General features: G+C 35.6%; 1 protein-coding gene across 3 annotated transcripts in view; it reads right to left on the bottom strand.

Annotated features, from left to right (window-relative positions):
- The window catches only part of znf335 (zinc finger protein 335), a 69,619-nt gene extending 45,749 nt beyond the window's left edge, over nucleotides 1-23,870 (bottom strand). For 2 of the 3 annotated variants that reach the window (XM_039734871.1, XM_039734873.1), the window contains exons 1-8: nucleotides 23,747-23,870; nucleotides 18,809-19,047; nucleotides 15,760-16,033; nucleotides 15,301-15,378; nucleotides 13,623-14,612; nucleotides 6,853-6,999; nucleotides 4,059-4,211; nucleotides 3,314-3,581 (exon numbers count right to left, since the gene is read on the bottom strand). In XM_039734871.1, coding sequence (XP_039590805.1) covers nucleotides 3,314-3,581; nucleotides 4,059-4,211; nucleotides 6,853-6,999; nucleotides 13,623-14,612; nucleotides 15,301-15,378; nucleotides 15,760-16,033; nucleotides 18,809-19,000 — 2,102 coding nt within the window. In that variant the 5' untranslated portion in view covers nucleotides 19,001-19,047; nucleotides 23,747-23,870. The remainder of the gene's footprint in view (nucleotides 1-3,313; nucleotides 3,582-4,058; nucleotides 4,212-6,852; nucleotides 7,000-13,622; nucleotides 14,613-15,300; nucleotides 15,379-15,759; nucleotides 16,034-18,808; nucleotides 19,048-23,746) is intronic. The other variant, XM_039734872.1, reaches the window with a different exon arrangement.
- Between the last annotated feature and the right edge of the window lie 2,716 nt (nucleotides 23,871-26,586).

Genomic DNA, 26,586 nt, shown 5'->3' with positions numbered 1-26,586 from the left:
TTTAAACCTCTATCTGGAACTAACGATAATATACAGGAGGACACTGATAAAAAATGTACTGTAATCAGTTTGTCTCAGATTTATTTTCACATAAGGTAAACAAAGTAAAATAAAGGGTATGTATGACCAAGTGCATTATGCCACCACTATCCGGCTGCCCAAATCTCACTTTGTAGATAGGCAATGATAAGCACAACAGTTGAATTTTCTTTTGAATACACAATGTTTCATGTGTGAGTTTGCAGTAAAACAATTTACTATAAACAGATATTTGGGTTCAGGAGTTTTTATGTTTTTAGGTGAAGGGTTTAGAAAAAAAGGAAGATAGCTCTTTGAAGGAATGGCAAAACTGCATACACTAGTTTTGGCAACACATTTCTCAGAAAAGAGTCTGGATTAAGAAAAGCAGGGGAAAAGTATCTTTTGTAAAAGCAATGTGTCTAAATATGATCCAGAGAAAAGTACTCTAAGGTGAATGCATGATCCAGTGAGAAAATGAAATTGTTATCCCAAAGTGGTTGAGAAAATAAATAAGTAAACACAGCAATTGCTACCTTTGATAATATGCCAGATTTGTCAATGTTCTTACTTAAACTTTGTGAGCGGATGAAAAGGTCTGGAGCAGTGCACTGACTGATGGAAACTGTAGTCTTCACATCTGCATTTTCCACGTTGTACATAAGATGATTTGGGAGGCGATATATATTAAATACCTATCTTACTGGATCAGGTGCATGAAAGTGACTACACTCACAGCCACAATACCTCTGTTTTATCTATTCTTGTCGTATTAATAAACTTTTTCTGTGCCCTTAATTGTACAGTAATAATGATGAACAGAGCAAAAACGAAAACAAATAACACTGAATGGTGCAAAGCTGAAGCCAGGATATCTGGAAAAGCGGAATGAAAATCATGATGATAACAAAAACCTTAAAAATAAAGATAAAACAAAACTATCTTTATTTTACATACAGAAATGATTGGTACATTCCAATACATTTTTAGAACATTCAGTTTTGTAATCAATGTATAGAGGCTAAAAATAGGAACCCGGGTAGCACCTTGCTTAATGAAGATAGGAGTCAAGTTAAAAGAATAATGTGGTTAAGATAAAATCCTGTAGCCACAGAGCTTTCGCCAGGATTGAACTTGGAAGCCACTGCTATAGAGCACCAGAGGTGGTCTTTTTAGAATTCACTTAGCAGCATTGGGGGTCCAGGCAGTTCTAAATCCCTAACCTACATTAAAATGGTCCAGCAGCTCTGTAGAAATCTTATATATAAATATAGAGGGTTTAGGTTGTGTGTGGCTAGTGAGTAAGGCAACATGCCTCTCTTCTGCAATATAATGACTTGTGGGACTATCATTTTCCCCCCTATGCCACACCATTCCTCCATTATAAAAAATCTTCTCTCAAGTATTTACGTTTAAGATTCCCATCCATGACAGTTCTTTTTAAGCTGTAGTCAATTTTACAACCATGGTTAACTTTACACCTGTATTCTAGACAAAAATTGGATACCATTCTTCTAACAGCTAATTCCGAATCTGGATCATGTATTAGGACATTGATTCCAAGCAAAAAAAAAAAACTACAACTCAATGGCTGGAAAAGAGCTAAGGTTTTGGATAAGCCAAGTCAAAGTTGAAAGTTCAGCCTGCCCAAAATACTTAGAACTTAGAACCACACAATAGCTGTGCAAAAAATGTCCTCAAATGTAAAGGAACTAAATCACTAAAGGGATGTGGGACAAAAATCCTGCAATTAAAATATAAGTGACTAAACAGCGCAATAAATGATTACTTCATGTTATTGCTAAAAAATGGATCTGTAAGGTGTTGAATTATGGGGTGTAATCACTTTTTTAACGTAATTTCTGCATATCCTACTATTTTTTGTTGAATAAAATGTGACAACATAAAATCCATTGTGTGTTGTCACCAGAGGTTAGATTAATGTAATTTTGTGTCTCGGGGAGGACTAGATTATTATCCATTTGTCTTAATATGTAAAATCAAAGAACAGATAGTAGTATACTTACATTTTCAAATTATTACATATAAAAAAGACAGAAGGCTGGGAGGGTCACAGTACTCTAGACCTGCATGATGCATGAGAGATTTCTGACTTCTAATTCAAAAGATCATTTGCTGTTTTGAACATATTTGCACTGAACAACTATTTTTTGAAGTTGCTGCTTTGTTACTTTCTCAAAAGCTAAATTGCACTAAGTGTATGTTCTTAAGCCTATAAGGTATATGCACTCAACAGTGAAATCTTTCTGCCTCACTAATTTCTGATCATAAAATACAGAAAAAAGGTAAATTCAATGGCTGAATGCACTTCTAAATACAAAACACTAGTTATCTGAATCAGAAGTCATCAAATCTGTGAACAATTCATCCACAGCACATTATTGTACTCTAGACTAGGGATCTCTGATCTGAGTACAATGGACCACTGAAGGCTACCTCTCTCTATAACTAATAGGTCTTTTGGTCCCAAGACATAAATACAAGCTATTTTCTTGATTAATCACATATGTGCTTCTCAAGCATCTTTTATTTATTTACTTTGCACATCTGCTTATTCAAATAATGTAATGAATAGCCAGAGTATATACCAACAGCATCAGAAACAAGGCAGGATCCAATCTTAGATGGGGTGCTAGGTCACTGCAAAATACATTCACTAACAGAAGGTCAATTTAGGATTACCAATTAATCTGACTGGCAAATCTCTGAGATTGCAGGAGCAAACTGTTGTCTACAGAGAAAATTTACACAGGTGCTGAAGTATATGGTTCAGAAATCCCAGATTTTATAAAGCATTTATCGCACAAGTCATTAGGCTTATAAACAATGATCAGTCTGATAATACTGTACAGTCCAATATATAAAACTTACCTATACAATTTGTTGGTTATTCTCTTTTGTTTAATCTTCTTACTCTAGTTGTTATTCTTGTTAATTTTGGTTGTGTAATCTTGCACCTAATCGACTAGGTGATACAATTTCATTCCACTGTGTTTTGCTGTGTGTAGTTTTGAATGACAAATAAAATTAACCTTGAACCTTCAATATGCCAAAGGAAGATTGAAGCAGAGTTCTTCTTTTACTAGTTTTTACTCCTCCTCCTCCTACTACAACTACTACTACAGTAAACTCTCCACATCAGCCCTCAAGATATAATGCAGTAACAAAATTCAGGTATAAACACAGATGATGAATTGGGGTTAAAATGTTTTCTGTCCAAGACTGTAATGTACTTTCAAGCTAACAAACATAAAATAGATAAAATGGTGCTTACTTGCGTGTCAAATATTTTTTATACTTTCTGCGCAAAAATCGCTTGGAAGGACGGCCACGTTTTCTGGTAAAGCAGTCAGTTTCTTCCATTTCTATATTAGTTGATGGATCCTTATTCTCAGAATCTGACTGGCTGATGCCATGTTCTATGAGATTTGCATTAACAGTGGAACACTCCCCACTTTCTAGCCCAGAAGAGCTGGCTTGCTCCAATATATTTACATCCATATTTTGATCACCAGTTGCAGGTATTCTTTCTCCGTCATTTCCTAGTTCAATAAATATAAAATATATATTCTGCTTAATTTTATTTAATATTTTTATTTATTCTAAATCAAATGAGTCAACCATAATAAGTGAAAGTAACAGAGTTTGTGCTATCAATTTTTAAAACTGAAAATAAAATGTTGGTACAGTAAACTAAATATATAATGATAATTTCAGTGTTTTTCCTGAAAAACTGTAATACATCATGAGATGCAGCAGTATGGCATAAGATGGAATGTTTTATTTTGTTGATTTTAACTACAATTAACAGTAAAATTGTTAGAATTGTTATAGTTAAGATAAAAAGATAAAAAGCCTTCTTCCATAACTACATTTAATTATCTTCATCAAATTACTCTTTATGTTGCACTTAGTGCTGTTCATCAAATATGGGCAGCAAATTATTTCATTAGGCATGGTCTGATTCCAGTAATTAAAAAGATTATTTGAATTAAAGAAAAACAATACTGCAAAAGTACCTTCATTTTGATTCTTCTCCTCTCCAAGAGGAAATTTTCTAGGACGCACAACTCGACGGCGAGGTCTTGGCATTGAAGAGGTAGTTATGCTAGGAGGTACAGGAGGCTGTCTCCCACGTGGCTCATCCTCTGCTGGATTATAGTCACTGTCAGCTAAAATGAGTTGGAAAAGAAAATATACATTATTTTAAATAATTAAAATGGGGTTGAATGTTTTTTTTGCTTTTTTCTCCTTTAGATTTCTATTTTTCTTTTGATTTTACTGTATTTAATTTGAGGTAAATGGTTGCATTTGGTATATGTTTTATAATGGTAGACTTATCATGGAATTTTCATTTACCTGTATGATGTTGTGTATATACTTTTCAGTAGGCGAAATATGAACATAACCTCAATCTCAAATCACATTTACAGTCTTAATTCTTTTAAATATGTGTTATTAATGTTTATTTTAGAATGATTGATTAACATTGAGTAAAATGTCAACGTCAGTGTGCGCAATGAGATGATGCCTCACCTGCACACATGCAGTATTCATGGTATAAAATTTGGATGATTGATCGACGGTCTTAAAAGGCATTGCTCTTCATTTCTTGTCTACTGTTTGTTTTTTTTTTTTTAAAAAACATGCTGTGAGCGAGTGAGAGGCTGTAAGTAATTATGCAAATTTTTAAAGCAAATTATGTTATATACCCGTATGCATATATATTTTTTCTTTACCTTACCTATTTTTTAATGCTCCATGTTAATCCTCCACTTATTATGCTATAAATGAGATTCCCCAATTACTAAAAGCAGATGCTAAGCGTGACTACCCCAGCACATAAAATGTTGTGTATAATGCACGGCATTTCATGTGATTAAATCAGTCCCAGACATCACATTGAGACCTCAGTACCGCTTAGGGAGCATGGTGCTAGAGACATTCTTTAGTACAGTAGATGCTTTTATACTGCTGAGTTAATTGAGCCAGTGCTTGCTGCATTTAATATGATATATTTTCTACTATCAGGCTAATGGCCATAACCTCAGGAAATTCTAAATTGTCCCACATATGACAACATACTTTCCTGCAAAAAAGCCACTAATAGTCAGGACAAGAAATGGGAAAAGTAATAAAAGTACAAAAGATTGGAGGGCTGAAAGATAAAGAATTACCAGATTCTACAAATAAAATATGATGAAATTCCTAATGTAAAAATATTAACAAATCCAAGTTGAATTATAAAATTAAAAAAAAAAACATTATAATGCAAAATGAATACAGAAGAGATCATTCACTTGTATCTGTGGCACAAAACTAAGGAAACCTACAAGTTTACCCATAAATAAGGCATGATTTTCTGAGGAATATTCTTTTGTTTTTTTACATTGTTTGTATTTGTGTTGTAATTCAGCTACAATACACACCAAATACAAGCATAAAAGTGTCCCAAAAAGTGCCAAGTACAGTGGATAAAGTTGCCACATACTAAATTCCAGTAGACTTTCGCAAACAGAACCAAGAACCAGTTTGCCAAAGTCAAAATCTATGAAAATGCCTAAAATGTCAGAAAGAAGGGTGATGTTTGCATTGCAAGTACTGCCTTTTTCTCAACGATAATGAAGGACAGCTTAATTTTTGAGTACAAATAAAAATCTTCATTTCATTAATAATCATTGATCCTATTAATATTCTTACAAAACAATACAGCAGAGGGGTTAATAACAATAACCTATCCATCATCTAAACCCACTTTATCCTGACCATGGTCACGGGTCTACTGGAGCCCATACCAGCAAGCATTGGGAGCAAGGTAGGAACAATACCTGGACAAGGCAATCTATCACAGGGTGAACACACATACACCTGGGCCAATTTAGCATTGCCAGTCCACCTTACCTGCATGTCTATGGACTGTAGTAGGAAACTAATAACAGCAATATTTGTGTTCAATATGTTAATATCCAAAATCAATTGTAATTCTACCCAAGGTCCAATAATATTAATTCAACCAAAAATGATGGAAGGAATCAGACAAAAAACAACAGGTTATAAGATTGTGGCGGGCGACCAGGTCCCATGTCCGGCCGGGACGCCCCTTCTGCATATCTTCTGGGGGAGTAGCCATGGACTCCTCAATACCTCCCCCGGGACGCTTGGTGGCAGCCTACCTGGGTGACGTGGGTGCCTCAGTTTCCCACAGGGCTCCATGGGAGATGGAATTCTCCACAACCCTGTGGGGATCTGGGCTGGCCGCCAGGGGGTACTGCTTGGATCCCGGAGCCTGTATGGACACCTCTATAGCCCCACCCGGACGTGCAATTAGCCACAGGTGATCAAGCACCAGGAGCACTTCCGGATGGGCTATAAAAAAGGCCACCATCCACCACTAATTAGCCAGAATCGGGAGGAAGAGGAAGAGGTTACCTGGGAGGAGTAGTGGTGCCAAGGTGAAGAGGAAAAAAGGTGTTTGTGAGTTGGATAAGTGCTTTGGGACTGTGTTGGGCCTGTGGAACACTGGGAAGGCATGCCCCATGGCTGAAGAGAAAAATAAAAACAGTATTGATTTTACACGTGCCTCTGCGTCAGTCTGTGCTGGGTCGGGCGCCATATAGCCCTTATTACAAAATAAATCATCACTTGTCATTACCAGGCTTATGCATGTATGTGAAAATGTTACAGGTTTACCAAAATATACAGTAACATGGCTATTTCATTGTGTCAAGAGAAGGAAAGTTATTACTCAAATGGTAGACGTCTAACTAAATTAAACACACCATGTCAGTCAAGTCAAAACAGATATATGATTACCGTCAGGATCATCTATGGCACCAGCATCAACTATATCATCCTCTTCTTCCTCTCCCGGCTCCTCTACTTTCACAGCTCCTTGAGTTAGCTCAGAGGATTCTTCTCTCCTGGGACGACCACGGCCACGCTTCTTTGGAGGAGGAGTGCCTACAAAAGGCAGGAAAAGAAAAAGCATACTTTATCAATACACGATTGATTAATTGGACCTCCTTTTTCCATTAAAAGCTCATGGAGTGTCATGCAGGGAAAAACTAACAATATACTCATGGGTCAAAAATCAACTCACCACATTAAAGCACTGTTGAACAGACACTAACAAACATACTTTATTTGTATAAAGACTAAATCTTGTTTAGAGATTATTATAAATATTATTACTCTTTAATTTAGTATTGTTTTTTGTATCAGTATACTGCTGCTGGATTATGTGAATTTCAAATTTCCCCTTGGGATTAATAAAGCATCAATCTATCTACCTAAATGTCCCGTTACAAGCTTTACCTTTGTAAGTTTTCCCCTTAAATCCATGTTATAGTAGACAATGAGTTTTTAGTAAATTTAGGAGTGGAGGAACAGAGTGATTGTACCCATTTATAAGGAGAAGGGTTATATTCAGCATTGTAGAAAAAACAGAGATAAAGTTCATGTCACACAGAATGAAAACTTGGGGAAGGGCTATAGAGAAAAAGTGCAGGGAGAGACCACCAGAGGAGAGGAGCAATGCAGCTTTACGCAAAGGAGAGGAACAACTGATGCAGTCTTTGCATTGAGACATCTACTAGAAAAGCATCAAGATAATGCATGGTGTTTATTGATTTGGAGCAGGCTTATGATAGAGTACCATGTCAAATAGTCTGGATGTGCATATAAGAAAGAGAGAGAGAAAAGAGTGCCAGAAAAGTATGTGAAGATTGTTTAGGATATGTATGAGGGAGTGAGAACATGGATTAAAAGCAGTTTTGGGATAACAGACAAGATCCAGGTAACAACAGGTCTGCACCATGGATCTTCTTTAACTCCTTACCTCTCTGATCTGGTTATGGATGTATTGAGTCATTGGGTAAAAGACCAATCCCCCTAGTGCTTGCTTTGTTCTGACGACATGGTGTGAAGCACCAGAAAAGATGAAACGGAGAGGAAGTTGGAAGAATGGAGAAAGCATTTGGAAAATAATGGGTTGAAGATAAACAGGAAAAAGTCAGAATATGAGGTTTAGTGATGTTCAGGATTCAGAAGCTAACCTGCAAGGACAGTTATTAAAAACAGTGGATACATTTAATTATCTAGGATCAGTGATAGCCCGAGATGGAAAACTAAGTGCAGAGATAACCCCCAGAATACAGTGTGATTGGAACATTTGGAAGAAAGTATCAGGAGTATTGTATGATGAAAGCATTACGGCGAAGGGTAAAGGAAAAGTTTTTAAGACAGTGTTAAGACCAGCAATGGTGTATGGAACTGAAACATGGGCAATAAAGGGAGCACAGGACAAGAGGTTAGATTTGGCATAGATGAGAATGTTGAACAAATGTATTATTAGTAAATGGAAAATTACAATAACGGTGGCACAGTGGTGAGGGTTTTTGTATCATGTAGCCAGAACCCTGGGTTTGAATGTCATGCCTGATTTCTCTCTGTGTGGAGTTTCCATGTTCTTTCCTATGTCTGCATGGGTAATTCTCCAGGTACTTTACCTTTCATCGACATGCCAGAGATTTGTGTGCTAGATTAAATTGGCAATCCTACATTGGCACTGTTTACGAGTGAGCGATAAATTGTATCTAACTGAATCTTGTGAAAATAATAATACTATCAATATTTTTGATTATACCTTTATGCTCAAAGCACACAAAATAAAGTCTTAAATAATCTCCATTTGCATTTACTATTCCATAGGTTTACCAAATATTCCAGTACTTTTTGCCAAATAAATCAATACTTCCCATGGTTTTTAAAACATTATTTTTGAAATAGGCTTGCTACATAACAGATATCTGACTATAAGTCAACACTTGTGGTGTTTGGTTTTTGCCATTATTCCAGCAGAGGTTTCTCTGTTTGCTAGCATTTTCCAAGTTTCAAAATTGTAAACAAGTTCACAAATACTGTATGTGTGTCATACACAGAGTTCATTAGTCTCAATGAAAAGCTATCTTCAAATTACATTGTGCAAGACAAATTTGTATCTTGCATGAATAAAAATTAGTAATGTAATGAACTCAGTAAACAGCCTTACATAGAGGATGGAAAGCTACAGACTTTCACTCCATTTTCCTTCAACTATGCATTTACTTTCTTGTTGCACAGTGTACAGTAACTTTAAACATTCATATGGTAATTTTCAACTCATTTCCATCATACTCTGCTTTACAGCTTTAAATTCCAATTTCATTGGCCAAAAGAAACATTAACTGTTTATGTATTTTGCATAATCTTTTCCCTTCAAGAACAAAGAGACTAGTGTATAAGTTAGAAATGGAGGCAGACCTTCTGCCAGGCACATCTTACTACTATCAAGTGTGCTCATCTATATATTATTGAGTGTACATCTCTACCAATATTCTACATATCACCGAAAATAACTGAACTTTCTTAGTTTTTCAAAAAAACCTGCCCTTTTTATAAAGAACTTAATTTTACTACATCAGAACTTAGACATCCTACACTATTACAAAGAAATGTTTTGTTTATCACCAATGCAAAATTATGAATCTATTAGACAAAGTGTTTAAATCCTTAAATCACGAACAAACTGAGTATCTTCAAAGTATCATATACATAACTTTGGTTCATTTTTCCTACCATAAGCAAAATCATAGTGATCTCTGCACCCTTTTCAGAAAATCTTTTATGTTTTACTACTTCTACTATACACTATTAACTTTTTGTATGCGGTATACATCTACACTTTTTAGCATCTTCAACCATACAAAAACATTCTCCAACCTGCCTAATTGAAACTGGTGATCATGGGAGCTGGACCCTATCTCAGGTAACATCATCAGCCCATCAGATAACCCACACATGTGCACATGAACACTCACAGTTACAATGTAGTGGGCAATTCACACCTACCAATTAACCTAACCTGTACTCTGGAAAATCAGAGTACATGGGGAGACTGTACAAACTCTACATAGACAATGACAAGACATGAGGCTCACACCTAGAATGCTGCATCTCTCTGATGACAATCCTATCTATAGTACAGCACCACCACGCTACCTGCATCTTCAACCACAATATTTGCTGAATTATTTCAATGTCTAAAAATACAGTAAAATATCCCATCTGCTTCAATATATTTTTTCAGTTATGTTGCCGTAAAACTCATGCATCACATCTGACAGCATTAAGTAACTATTTTTGTCCCAGGAGGGGTTTAATAGGTTCATCTACCCCATATGTTTTGTTACTTTTTTGTTGGTATTAAAGAACACACCAACATATTTGCAACTTCTTTTATGACACAATGGGAAGTGATAAACCTAGTCTAAGCTCAGGTCACAGGGGAAAGAAAGGGAAAAATAACCAATGTTTACCAATGACATTTATATACTCATTTTTATACAGAACTCTTTATTGTGCAAATAATAGAAGACAAATTACAACAGAAAGATAAAGTCTTCAGTGGTTATAGTGGCAAAAGTCAATGGTCAATCTGAAAATATGTACTATGCTCAAATCCCTTGTGACGAAAGGAAAACAAAACTTCAGCTGGCACAGATACTGGAGAAAATAAACCTATGCATTTCAAAAACACCTGTAAAAAATCTCTATTCAAGTAAAGAGATAGCACACACTTTATTTGCCCCATGGGGGAATGTAGCTATTTACAGAAGCTCAATAAATAAATACATAAATACATCAAACAAACAAATATTATAACAAACAACAACAATAACCCAATTAAAATGCATACCAGAAATATGAAAGAAAACCTCTGACTTGGCTAAAGATAAAAATAATAGTCATAGTGACACTGACATATTAAAAGAGACAACATCGCAGTAGGTATAAAGGAGACTGAATAGTGTTTCTTGACACACTTCTGCTGAATTTAATTACAATATTCAGAAAATGTGAAATAATGCACAATTCTATTCCGAACTTCACATTAGTGGTTAGCATTCTGCCAATCAGGCATCCAGAAATATAAGTAACCTTGTCAAAATAGTGTATGTCATAATGTAGACAGAGAGACAGACAGATGTGAGATATCACTATTTTTGAAATCGATACCAATACAAGTATTTTATGTGTCAGATTTCAAGTATCAATACTGATACGGAGTATTTTTTTCACAGAGCATAGTAATTTGTTTTTAAATGATAGTGTTTTAGAGTTTCTAGTATTAATGGGCCACTCTGTATTTAAGCAAACTAATATCATGACACAGTATCAAAGTCACCATAACAAATTTATTAAAAATATATATTAAAAGAATGAACATGTCATGTCAGTTTCTAACCCACTTGCTATAGACCAGGGTTGCTTTTGGGTGCCGGAGTCAATCCCAGCTGCCATAGGGCACAAGGCAGAAGCAAACCCTGGACAAGGTGCCCATCCATTGCAGGGCGAACACATCAAACACAATCCAAGGCCAGTTTAGCTTTGCCAGTTCAACTAACCTGCATGTCTTTGAACTATAGGAAGAAACTTATGTAGACACAAGGAAAACATGCAAACTCCAATCAGGGAGGATCTGGGTCACAAACCTCTGTCACCTTACTGTGAGGCAGCAGCATTACCACTGTACCACCATGCTACCCAGAATGAACATACAAATGTAAGATAATATGAATTTATGTTTTCATAAAGATTTGCTTATTTGTTTAATACATGTACAGTAAAACAGGAAATCACTTCACCAAAGAACTTAAACCGATGCCCTTAGAAAATTAACATTTACAAAAAAATAATATTCCTACATTTTCCTTTTTTATTATATTCTGCCCTTCTGTTTTATCGAGAAAAATTTTGTCATATTATTTTCACACTTAGTAAAGTTTTAAATTTGTATTTAGAAAAAATAACGTTAACATTTTTACGCCTAATCCTACTTAGCCTCTGCAGGTGCAAGGCTGGAACAATCCCTGGACAGGGTGAGAGCCCATCACAAGCAGAAAAAACACACACACACATATCAAGGGTCAATTTAACATTGCCAATCCACCTAAAATGCATGTCTTTGGACTGTGGGAGGAGACGATTTTCACAATACAAAATTAAGTAGAAAAAGTATATTTTATTACACTAGATGCTGTTACTAATGCAATTAAAGTACTTTTAAAACCACTAATTATTGTAAAATAATTGATATTTTTATTAATATTTACTCTGGCACTTATTTTTCGGAAAGAAAAACTACTTTCAGTGAAGGTTTTCATCTTCAAATTAGGCATAGTGTTAAGACTATTTAACATTCTTATTTATGTACAATGGTTAAACTGTACCCTTGGTTTTAATTAGCAGAAAAAACAAAACAGACAGAACCTGTGACAAAATGGTCTGACTGTGATGCTTTACACTATTATGTGTCCTCCATTATGCTAACAGGCTTTACATTTCGTAAGTATTAATAAGTGGTAAATAGCTAAATTTTAAATTTATCTAAAAAGTCTTCAGTAAACCCCCATCTATGTAAACCTGCTAGTAGCAGTAACCTGGACAATGCCTCGTGCCTCTTTGACAACTCTCTTGCTGTAACATTCCTGAACTGGCACTGATTGTAGCTAAATCTCCATACTTTAGATCTGCATCTTTTGATGTTTTAAAAACGATGGTCAGAATGTGTGCTTTTTACAGTAAATATTCAAATGGGCTGTTGTTCTGCCACTGTACTGTTCCTTCTTCTCACAAATATTGCATCGGGCGGTTGTATTATTTTCTATATGCAAAAGGTAGCAGCATAGAACTCTATGCCTTTAGTCTTCAATTGTCATACACAGTCTGTGCTTGAACAAGTGGCAGGGGTTTATTGCATTCTTACATCACACTGCAAGTCTGCTCATTTCAGTAAGTTAGAGCGGAAAGTGCATTAGTATATTCTATGCATTTGCAAGAATCTTGCTACCGTATATTTCAGAAAAAAATAGTAATCAATATTTTTTTAATGGTACTCAACTCCAAATAAGTACAATTTGAGAATCTAAGTATCGATTACTGTGATATCGATCTGCCTATCCCTCATAGATAGTTCCACCTTAATAAAAGAATAAGTGTCTATGTGTCTGTCCAATTGCTATATCTCTGTAATTCCAAAAGATGACGCATCACAAACATTAACATTGCTTTTATGAATCCCATACCAAATGGCATATAACAGAGACATATGCATTACGTGGTGCACTGCAAACATTAATGCTAAGGTCTACTTTGATCGCTTAGATTTCAACCCATCTTAGATGGGTAACATAACAAGTATAGAGATATTCAAGTAATCTCCATCAGTTCAGGTATTTATAATGACTTTTACCCCTAAATAAACAAAAATGATTCTTTCCAGCTTTCTCTCATAAATTGCCTTTGTGAGGATTTTAATACATCTGTACCTTATTGTACTGTTGTGCAAATATGTCTTAGTTTTTGGAGCAATCAAATTTTTCTGAAAATAAACGGCATTTAAATTTTACCATAATCCTACACTAGTGAGCCTACTTTAGAAGACAAATTTAAATTTCATTACCAACTTTACAATATGCATATCAGAAAACATGACACCTTGAATATACCTCCCTAATATACAATGTCTGACGCATGCTACATACCAGTGTTTCTGAAGTGGCGATCTCTCATGTGTCTAATTAGCGTATCCTTGGAGACACTCTTATAAGGGCACATTTTGCACTTGAACTGCTGAACCACTACCACTTCCATCATCTCTTCCAGGTTAGCCAGATCCATGGAACTGTTTTGTAAGTTGTTGGTCTGGTCAGACTCTCCAACATCTGGGGATCTAGATTGACGAGGCTCATCGGGCTCTAAATAATCTGAATTTGGATGATCCTCTGACATATCTGCTTGGCTGCTATATCTGGAATGCAGTGGCTGGTCTGGACCATCTTCAGAACATCCCAAGTAGCAAGAGCCCTGGGGTTGATCAGGATGTATCCCACTACACTCAACATATTGGGAATGCTGTGTCTGATCTGGGTGCTGCCCACTATAGTCAACATATCGGGAGTGCTGGGGTTGATCTGGATGTACTTCATTGCACTCTATGTATAATGAATGCTGGGGCTGATCTGGGTGTTCATCACTGCACTCTATGTACTGGGAGTGTTGAGGCTGATCAGGGTGATCTCCACTACACTCCACATACTGAGAATTCTGGGGTTGATCTGGTTGGTCCCCACTACACTCCACATACTGAGAATGTTGAGGCTGATCTGGATGGTCCCCACTACACTCCACATATTGTGAATGCTGGGGTTGATCTGGATGTCCTTCACTGCACTCAACATACTGGGAGTGTTGAGGCTGGTCTGGAAGTACCTCGCTGCACTCAACACAGTGAGACTGTTGAGTCTGGTCTGGGTGTTCCATGTGCTCCTCATGTTCCTGGTACCCTGAATTCTCAGGTTGGTCAGGTTGGTCTGGATGTATGACTTCTTGATCTGAAAGCCTAAAAGAATGAACTCGATGTTCACCTAACTCTGACTGGTCAAGGCATGTAGATGTAGGGCCTTCACCCAGAGCCTCTATAGAAATACGACTTGAGAGTCCAGCTGATGACATCTGTGAAACAATTGGAGCACCTGAAAGTGAAATGAATGTTCAATGAATCTTATACCATTTACAGAGTCAGACAAAAAGCTTGCCAGTCTCAAAAGAAAGGAACAGCAGTACTTGTTCCAAAATAATAATAATAATAATAATAATAATAATAATAATAAAGACACCTTACAGACTTCCTTTACTTGTAATTGTCATATAGAGCCTGATAATTGTCTCATATTGTATTGATGAGCTTGGCTAAACTTCAACTGGAAATTATTCTCTTAACATTCTCTTAAACCTAAGGTGGACTGCCTCGCAAATCTGCTTGTAAGACATTCATCTGATGACAGATGGAGTTGTTTGTGTTTTACTCTGTTTGAACTGAGCTGCAATGAACATAAATAGAAAGTGGTGAACGTCTGTTTGACACTATATATAATTTGACTATTCAAGATTTGGCTCTCTCTCTTTTGTATTAGTTTGACTACAAGTTTGTGGTTTACATTAAATAATCAGGTGGACATAGTATTCATTAATCCTTCTTTTACATTAATATTGACCTTACAGCTCAGGTATACTACATATGAACAATATTTATTTGCATTATGAAGTTGTATTAAATTCTAACAAACTGCCATCAATACTTAATAAATCATGCAACTAGTCATTCAGTAAACATTCAAAATAACTGACTCCAGATCAAATTAAGAATAAAAAAAGACTTACCATCATCTGGACCCTGCAAAATTAGATACTGGTTAGTTTCAGGAGACCCATCCTCAGCACTGGTCACAGCAATGCACCCTAGAGATGAATTTAAATAATATTTCAGTCTTATACTTTCATCATGCCATCTTTTCTGAGGAGATCTGTGTTAACAAAATGCAGGGTGACTTTGACAACACAAGTGTCAGTACAAAAAACACTCACATTTGAAGCAAGGCCTCCACAATAAGAGCTAAGCAGGCCTAACTGCAAACCTTTAAAGAATCATTACTGATTTTTGGTTGGGTACTACAAGTAGCTCTTTAAATTTTATATCTATCTCCATATATTTTATTACCTGTCTTGTGGCATGCTCATTAACCATTTTATTCTGAAGGCATTCTGGAAAGATCTCATTGTGAATGGACTTAAAATAGTAACCTAGCTTTACATGAAACACCAGAAAAAGATGGTCCTTACCACTTATAAGATCAGGACCAATAGTGGATTCAATGATTTTGTCAATTGCAGAACCCAAGTCTGTAGATGTGGAGGCTGTAGAGTCAGATACTATCATGGTACCTTCACAAACTGCACTGGAATGTACCAGAACCTGAGGAGACTCTGAGACAAGAACAGACTGTGTGACTGTAGAGACACTAGACACACTTGTTGACTGTGCCACTGAGGAGGAATCTGGGAGATGGATCACTGCCATGATATCAGTACTGGAGCTGGTCTCTGGTATCAGTTGCTTTACAAAGAAACAAAAGAATTACACAAAGTTAAAATTGAAATAATTATTTGAAAGCTGTGTTTTAAACACTCAATTTACCCTCCTACACATCAGGCTTAAGCAGTATGAATCATATCAAGAATGGTGTCTGATTTTAAAAACATATACAATATTGAGTTCTGTGTACTGCACTGGAACATGGTGTCACTATCATTTTTATTGTGGAGCCTTCCTGACTGATTTTTTCCTAGTTTTCCATTTTGCTAGTGTCCTTGTCACTACTGGCAGCATGAGGGTGTACCTGCAGCTGATACGGACTGCACAGGTAATCTAGCTCCTTCAAGATGGCACATTCACATGTGCCATCTCAAGAAGGGTTTTTTGTGTCTCCTAGCATAGTCTCAAGAGCATGGAAGAGATACCAGGATTACCTTGTGCAATCTACTGTAAAAGTTAAAGAAATGGAAATTCATTGTACTATGTACAGGTTTGTAAAAAAAAAAATTGGTAAACACTTGTAAAAGGGGGCTTTAATGAAGGAAACTTTTTGAGACATAAATGGATTATGTGAGCTTGATAATGGATAGATGGATAACATTACTTGTAAAATCGAAATTTTTTAAACAGCAGATATTTTTGTAGGTCCATCTGATGAGACAACAGTTTTCACACTCTGATGCCAATAAAAGGTCATCAATGGATGCTATTTAAATAAATACACACAGTTTTTCAACAAATTACCTAAAAAGACATCTATTTTCCTATCATCCCACTTTAACGAATAACAACTGTCAGTAATTTTAAATGTTTTAAATCCTTTTTTAATCATCATTGTATTATTGGTAATATCAAACCTTAGTTACTTTACTTGCCAATGCAACGTATTACGGCACACTGCCATCTGAAATTTACACCAATATAAACTCAATGAAAATATCACAAAATATTTCTTCTCACAGAGGACTATGGATACATGAAACAAATTAAACTGTACTTGAAAGTAGTAACTTGAATATATTCTAAATGAAGTTTTGTATTAGGGACACATCAGGTGAACAGAAATTGGGTTGAATGACCTTGTTAAAACTTTTATGTTCTTATAAATAAGCACATGTAAATAGTAATTCAAAAACATTTTGAAATAGCAACAGCATCTTCCCACCACCTTAAGTAGCTTAAATTTTCACAGGGGGAGATTAATCTACAGATGAAAACCTAAATTGAACACAGACAGCATTTGAACCCAAGGGAATAATGCTGAATCAAATCACTGGATCACTATGCCAATCTGTACAATTTTTAAGTTTAATTAGACACTTGTATTTTGAAATACATTTTAGAAAGATTATACAGTAAATGAAAAGTACAAAATATTGTTATTGGTTACCATGCTACAAAAAAGACAATGCAGCTGCATTAGAAGCTATGTGGAGAAAAACATGTAAGGTTTTCCCTGGGTTACTCTTGTTGAAAATAAATCTCTTTAATCTTAAGCAAAGTATACTCAGAGGAGACTTCAATGCAGGTCAGCAAAGTTTTCAAAGGTATTTATAATGTCGATCCAGCTAAGTTTTTTAAATTAAACATTGAATAACTTATTTGAGGACACTTACAAAGTGTAAAATTACAATGAAACTACAGACAAAATTAATTAAGCACTTCTTTATAAAAACAGTCATGAGAACCTGCAACAATTTGCCAGTTCATGTAGCTGAAGTGGAAGCCTTAGTAACATTTAAATATCAACTGGACGAGAAAATGTTACAGTTTAGCAATTAGCTTACCCAAATCCTTTCATTTGTTAAACTTCTTTTGTTCTTATGAAGCTAAGCATATATGATCTTTTTTTGTAATTGCTTAAATGGCTAGTTACAAATGCTTATTGAAACTAAGACTTTACCTAAAGAAACCAGAAAGAGTGAAGCAGTAAACAAAAATTAATCTTCTATAGAATTTTTATCGTATATATCAATTATTCTGTTTCCTATTGTCATAAGTTAAACATATATTTAAAACATAATATATCATTTTCCTCCTTGATGTGTTAGCAACCACAGATTCACAACATTCTGTTGATACCACTAACAAAGGAAGAACCTACCAACAGTTCTCAAATGTTAAAACTTCACCAAGGGTTAACTTACTCAATACCCCAGATGGAGTAACTTATTCTATTGAAAAATAAAGCTACCTGCCCAGATCCACTTTATTTATTTTTTCCTGTCTAGAGAACTTTTTTTTGTATTTCTTAGTAATTCAAAATATCACCGACAGAGACAATTCTGCATTACAAGTAATACATGAAGTACAGATATCACTGGAAAGTCAGCATCACAGTATATTACTAAGAAGATTTTGTATGTCATATTTAATTTTGATTGTTTTTAAACAAATAGGTAAACTGCTATAAATATTAACAATGATATTTCAATGTAAAAACAGTAGAGATTATTTTGGCTACCATAACATTGCATTTCCTTTGTGTTTCCCTTGGGGGAATATTTGCAAACATTAAGAAAATGTGATAGTCTGTAAGAGTTGACACTTAGGTGACTGACATCTTTAGGGTGTTCAAGAGACAGAAGTAATAAATATTAACTTAGTTTCATCATTCTCCAAGTTTTGTGCAGCAAGTCATGCAGTAAATATTGACTGATCATTAAAATAGAAAAATACATAACTAACAGTAAAATAATATCAAGGGTACAAAAAAGAAAAAATATTACAACTCCAAAAACAGCATTAAAAATACAAAAATACCCATTAGATATTTTAATTATGCATTTTACTTACCACTATCCCCTCAGAGCTCTGGCCAACCTGTGAGTCAGAGTCTGATGCAGTAACTGTGATGGTAGCTGTGTCACTGCTATCAGCAGACATGGCCTCTGAAGACTCTATACCAATTCCACTCTCAGATGGCTCTTCAATACCCAAAGGTCCAGCATCACTACTGCTTTCAACTTCATTCTCCTCTGAATCCATATTTGGTGGTGATGACAAACTGATATTGAAAGCCTAGGTAACCTACTCTAAAAAAAAGAGGAAAGAGAGAAAGAAAACTTTTACAGAACAGATTACTAGTTCACAGTACAGTACAGTAGAGCATCTTTATTTCCAGTTACTCTTAAACAAATATCTGAGGAAAATGAAAATGAGATTACCTAGAGGTCCATTCACATTCATTATGTTTCTGTGGATATTGGTCCTTATGAAAACTAATTAAACATGAGCATGGCTGACCAGACTTTGTCTTGTCCAACAACTACAGTATCCCTAATGTGATGTTTCCAACCTAGATGATAAATTATTGATTGTATCAGCTAATAATCAGGAATTTACTTTTCTATTTAATCTAAATAATCATGCTGTAAATAAAAGAGCAGGAAATTAGATTAATTCAGTGATCCTCAAACTCAGTCCTATGGACCCTAAGTAGCTACACATTTTTATTCCAACCAATTTTTACAATCAGTGAACTACTGTACTTCTAACTGATCTCAATTAATTAGCTGGACAATTTTTTTTATTCTTATTCAGCATTGAAATAAGCACAAAAGTATGTTTTTTACATTTACAGTATAAGACAACTAGAAATATTTGTATTGTTGTTACAGCTTTAAATGCTTAACTTTCTTTGGTTGTTTTCCTAATACTTTTCCTTATAAATGTGTAGTTTGCCTCCTTCATTTTATAATAATAATGACCATTAACAATGAGCAGAGCAGGCACCCAAGCAAATGACACTGAATGCTGAAATACTTTGGTGTCAGACCCACTAATGTGGTCATTAGAAAATAATGGATCAAATAACCAGGGCACCTAGAAAAGTAGAATAAAAATAATAATGAAAATTTTAAGAACCAGACCTAAACACAAAACACACTAAACTTATCTCCATGTATCATACATAAATGCTTGGTACATTTTAATAAATACTCACCAAACTAGTTTTGTAATTTGTACATTGGCCCCAAAACATAAAAATTGAGAAATAACAGCTTGCTAAATTAAGCTGGGAGTTCAGCTAAAAAACAGAAGCTGGATGGAATAAAAACCTGCAGCTACATCAGGTACCAAATGAGAATAACTAGATTACTTCAAAGGGCTGCTGTTCTACTACTTAGAACTACAAATCAAAACACATCAAAGAAGCAATGAAACAAGTGGTACATGCCAATTATCTAATGGAAGCTGGTCTTTATGCAATGACTAGGAAAAATAAAATATACAACAATTTTACTAAGACAACAAGGAAGTGTGTAAATTCCACATCTTTCAGCATCCCTCTTTAACATTTGGATGATAATGACCTAAGAAGTGAATTGGGCACCCTTGATAAATGTGAGCAATGACAGCTAAATCTCTGGAAAAGAGACAAATGTCGGCATCAGGAATTTATTATGGTAATAAAATCAATAACATCCATCCATCCATTACCCAACCCGCTATATCCTAATGGAGGTCTGCTGGAGCCAATCCCAGCCAACACATGGTGCAAGGCAGGAAACAAACCCCGGGCAGGGCGCCAGCCCACCATCAATAATATTATTTATTGTAACATTATACTGCAGCACTAGAGCATTTCTAGTTTCACAAAAAAACAAGTGGTCTTGTTAAAGCCTATTAAATGGCTTGATTTTACAATTAAAATTTAATTTAAAAAAAGAAACATAACTTTTAATGAAACAGAAACATAAATATCTGATGATTTTGTAGATATTATTAAATTATGTCTATTTTTTTTTTTTATATATTTCACAGAATCCCCTGAAGAACAAGAGAGGGGTAAAAGCACAGAGTACAGTTGGACAATCAGCAAACCTTTCATTTTTTATTTACAGCAGGGGTTCACGACTCTTTTCCTAACATACATACTCAGTCACCAGAGCCGACTGCTTTAAATGCAAACAACTGCATCTTTCATGGGCAGCATGGTTGTACCATGGACAGTGCTGCAACCTGACAGCTTCAGCTTGTTGAGTTCAAACCCCAGCTCTGCTTGTATCCTGACAGGTTTTCTTCAGGTGCACTGGCTATTTCTCACATCCCAAAGATGTCCAGCTTTAATGATCTTAGACTGGACAAGAATGAATGAGTGACATTAACCTGTGATGGACTGGTGTCATATTCAGGGTTTGTTCCAACCTTGTATCCAATCCTACCAAAGCTCTATTTCCATAAGTCCTGTATTGAAGTAAATGGGTTTGCAAAAAAAAAATAAATGAAGGCACCATTCAATCACTCTCGTTGTTCTGATGTATCAATAAAACTATGAAATGTGCACTTTTTAATGTTATCATTAATTTCCTTAGTGATACGTTTTGTCACGGAAAAACAATGAGAAAAAAATGCCATTACATGTAACAGAAAAAAGGCCATACAAAAAAAAATAAATGTAATTACAGTAGGACAGTTACTGTATGTCTAGTGTACTGATGTAGACTTAGTACATGTTCTTTATGTGATACGTTTTGAAGCAAAAGCCAAGTTTCAGCTCGATCATGCAATCAGGACAAGAGTAATGTAATTCTTTGCACACTTTCTTGCCTGACTCATCACTTTTTGAGCAACAAACCACACATGTTTGTGTGGGATTCTGCTTTGTTGCTGTTAGTGGGCAGTGGTAAATGAAATAATGACCAATCAGGCATCCTGGAATCACGTTATGTTATGCTATGACAACCCATCATTCCAGACGAGGTTGAATGCTGGTGCTTCTTCACAATACTTTCAACCAACTTCTATGTGAGGTCTACGTGATTTATGACTTGCCTTTTCGGCATTCTTGTTGTATAAGGCAAATGTGTTCCATAGGCACTGTTCAAGCAGATGTCAAGATTTTCTTATATTTTTTCTGTTTGCACGTGAGGGTATAAGATAAGTGGCAGATCTGCACAAGGCTTAGAGACCTTGACATTTCCCCTGACATGAACACTGACAGTTGCTATGATGTGAACAGTGCTTAGGAGGCTGACATATTTATTATCTTTTCACTTGATCACAAACATTTTGCCTTTATGTCACATACCTACTGAACCACACTGCAGCTTTATGCAATCAAAGTCACCAGGAATATCATGACTGTTCAGTTGTACAGTGCCATATGCATCAGTTTTTCTTAGTAGTAAAATTTCAAGAAGTTCAGGTGACATTTGGAAATTGTTCATCATTATACAGTGAATTTGGTCATGCAAAAGGTAATGTATCAAATTCCAGATGTGCCCATAGCTTGACGCACATAGTATGCAGAACTTGACACTGAATTGTGCCCACTTGGAAAAGATGTACAGTAGCCATGACAGCTTCCCTTGTGAACCACAAGACTTTCTTCAATAATTATTTCACTATAGGGAACATACACTTACTGTATATTTTTGATAATTGTCTGATACACATCCCACAGTGTGTACAATTTTGGTGCTTGGTGATTAGCATTATCAAAGTCGTGGTAGTTCATGAAATGCAGGTATCTCATGAGTGAAAAAACCACACACTCACTTATAACTTAGCCAAAACTTGGTATCTACAACAACCGGTTTATGAACGAGTACCATCTTTGCACTGATTTACCCACTACGTTCAGCAGTTTCTGCAGTAACAGGCAGCCAACAATTAGGGCAAGCAAACAGTTTACTTTGACTTCTCTGATACTGCTAAGTATAGCAGTTCGTTTCAACAACCATTTTCTACACCAGTCTATCATCAACAAACAGTTGTAAATAGTCTGGATAATCATGATCAACAGACACCTTTAGAACAAACAGGTGGTGGATAATCAAAAGTGGTATCAACCCAACACCAGATGAGAGCATCACTGTGACCAGACAGGTACAAATCTATCTAAAAGGTTTCATTTCCATGATCCATGTCCATGTTTGATGTCAAAGTCACAGTATCATCACGATCACTTGATTCAACTAATGGTCCAGTTGCATTTTGTTCAAAAATTGCCCTTACAGTTTTTCATTTATTTGCCAGTTTAACTTTTAAGGTTCCGCCCTCTCATGAATATTGATGAGTTACCATAAAGTGGCACAACACACAGAAAATTCATGAATTTTTTTGCATTATTTCATCCACGAGGTAACAGGGGAAAACTCGCACGAGAACTATTCATGCTTTAAGATGCATATGAAATAAAAAAATAACACTATTCGGAGTTAATCGTTTAATATTAAATTCCGGGCCAAGTCCTCATCAGGGTTAACACCAAGGTGGTTAAATAGCTTCGTTTTCTTACGGAATCTGTTTTCACCACGAACAGCAAGCTTTATATGTCTTCGGAATGAGACAACGCAAGTTAAAAATATGACCCTTTCATAAATCATTCGTTTGTATACACCTGGGCATTCACATTTAACAGTGTCTGTAATTACGGTTCTGGTTTGAAGGAGAGATAAACGCTCTCCGTGGACTAAAGAAGCTGTCCACATAAACATCAACATTGAAGGAACCGGACAGATCTAGCACAAAATATAAATGAAAATAACTTTTAAGAAGCCATTAATCTAATGCCTAAAGCCTCCAATTCGTAGCTAGCTGTCCGCCAGTATGCCTGAGCCAGCTGCATACCGCCATCTTCTCTAACACTCCTTTTCCATTCAGGCGATCTACGAGCTACTATCTACGACCGAGGGACCCCCGAGGGCCTCGGAACGTGGCTGGCCAGCCCATGAAACGTTGGTTCAACAAAAGTTTTAAAAAATAAACACAATGATTCCGTAATACCTGTATGTCGTTAGCAGATACTTTCCTGACGATCGATACTGGGCCGATTGTTGAAAAAAATCAACCTGCGAAATGCTCTGGCATTCTACATGGACGCCATCAGCCTTTCCCTTCTCTGAGGACGTCGGACGGATCTATTTTTTCAGTGTTTCGTTTTAAAGACGTTCGATTAAAAATTGGTACGCGTCTAAAAATATAATGTGGAATGTTTTCTGAGGTCGTATACTAATTTTATTTGTCTCGTCTGCTAATTATCTATTATGTGATTTATAAATCCGACACTTATTATTGGGTTAAAATTCGGTCTATGTTTTTCAGCGGAAGGAGCGATATGATGCGTATTTGTATAATTAGAAGATTGATTTTTTTTTCTTACTGAATTGAATGACAACGTTATAGTTTTTTTTTCCCCAGGTAGTACTAGGTTATCTTGTTTAACTATTTTAAAAGTGTGAAATGAACCGAAATTACGCTAGATTCACTTTTTGAAAATGCTGAAGAATTTGGCCACATTTGTCTGTTTAGTTTTAAGGCTATGTTATTATAAATAAGACGTACTATAAGTAAACATGCTAATATATTATTATAAAGCAAGAACAAAAAAATATGAGTAATTTTATAATAATAAAATATCACTAACGTTAAAAGTGATATCTGCTTTAAGCGTCTTACAGATTAAGTTGTATCTGTCTGATGAGAATGAGTTTTTCGAAAAATAATACTTGGTTTATTATTTTCAAGACACAAATCCATTTCTGTTTGGTTAAATGTATAGAGTCATGTTTATTGTATATTTTTGACTAATTAAAGAAATAATGTACTTGATTTTGCAACGATTTTGCAAGGCAAAACATTTGCAGAATTGTTCCATTAAATCTGGCAAAATTCAGCATTCCAGAAAAGCGTAGATGGATATTATGCAATTATAAATAAAATTCCTTTCATATACATTATTTTCATCCCATATCCAATCAGTTGTAATGTGTGAAAAATCAAAACTTAAAGCAGGTAATTTGCTGTGTTTTAATCAACAGCATCATATCAGAAATATCTATATCGCAAAGGTGATAGGTGTTTGCAAAATTAAGGGTTCTTGTAGTAGATTGTAATAAAAGAAGTTCCTTAAGGTATTGTGGAGCAATTCCATGGATACACTGGTGAGTGAGCAAACAAAGTTTGTATTCAATACAGAGGTGAATAGGGAGACAATGAAGTGACAGAAGGATTGGTGAAATATGTTCATCCATCCATACATTTCCTATACCTGCTTTATACTGATCAGGATTGTGGGGAAGCTTGAGCCTGTTCCAGCAAGCATCAGGAACAAGACAGGAACAATCCCTGGACAGCGTGCCAGTTCATCACAGGGAAAACACACACAAGAGGCAATTTAACATGACCAGTTCAACTAACCTGCACATCTTTGGACTGTGGGAGGAAACCAATGCAACCAGAGGAAACCCATGTGGACATGGGGGGAACATACAAACTCCACATAGGGAGCAAACAGGACTTGAACCCAGGCCTCGTTGTGAAGCAGCAGCACAACCACTGTGCCATTATGCCACCAAGATTATGGATTTTACTACAATTGAATGCTGATTTTGCATTTACATAAAAAAACATGTTTTTTGGCTTCTGGAACAAAATTAGTCCATGTGAAAAAGCACACTGACAAAGAATTAATTAAAATGAAGTCACCAAATTCCTTTCAAGCTAAACAAAAAAAGTGATACAATAACAATACAAAGTACAATACAAAAATAAAGACACAGATTATTTACAAAGAGAAAATAGAACACCTAGTATTAAATATGAAATGCAGAAATGTGAAAAATAATATAGGAGAGGGAGAGAAAGAAAAAAACAACACTAAGGTTTTTTTAATAGTTCAGGTTCACTAACCAAACAGAAATTTACTGGCCTTTTTTGTCTTCATGAATTTAAGGGTTAAGGTTTTAATTTAGTCAAGTTTGCTCAAGAAGCATAAAACTTGCCTTATTGGTTGCCTCCAATAACAAAGAGAACTTCAATAAAAAACCTTACACAAGAACTGTAAAATGTTTACATCATTTGAAAAATAGAGCGGGTTAGAAAATGGATGGATGGATGGATTATTTACTATCTCTTAGCGGTTTGCAGTTTAATAGTGCATTTGTACCTAAATGGTACATTTATGATTTTTTTTTTTTTTTTTGCACTGGGAAGAAAGGAATCTCTGGAACTAGCACTGTCCCTTATGAAAGAAAATGAAGATGGCTTAAATTCCATAATTCCAACTTTATGTACAAAAGAATGTTCCTAAAATAACGATTGTATTAATGACTAATTCAGGTTTATTATCTTTCATAATAATACTAAAATGACATCTTCTCCACTGAATTTTTTCAATTCAAAAATCTTTGAAAAACTCCGATAACATAGGTCATTCCAAAAGATTTTAGCAAATTTGCATTCATTTGTTGTTTCAGTTTCTTCAACACAAAAGATGCAAACATTAATATTCAGCCTAAATCTCTGTCTTAAAATTATTTGGAAGAATGTATCTTTTTTAATTTTGTAATTGATTTAATTCACCCATCCATCCATAATCCATCCATCCATCCATCCATTGTCTAACCCGCTGAATCCGAACAGGGTCACGGGGGTCTGCTGGAGCCAATCCCAGCCAACACAGGGCACAAGGCAGGAACCAATCCTGGGCAGGGTGCCAACCCACCGCAGGACACACACAAACACACCCACACACCAGGGCCAATCTTGAATCACCAATCCACCTAACCTGCATGTCTTTGGATTGTGGGAGGAAACCGGAGCGCCCGGAGGAAACCGACGCAGAC

The sequence above is a fragment of the Polypterus senegalus genome, chromosome 14, assembly GCF_016835505.1.
Source record: "Polypterus senegalus isolate Bchr_013 chromosome 14, ASM1683550v1, whole genome shotgun sequence".
In the NCBI taxonomy this organism is placed as follows: Eukaryota; Metazoa; Chordata; class Cladistia; order Polypteriformes; family Polypteridae; genus Polypterus; species Polypterus senegalus.
Note: the sequence above shows the minus strand (reverse complement) of the source record. Positions and strands in the feature narration are given on the sequence as shown.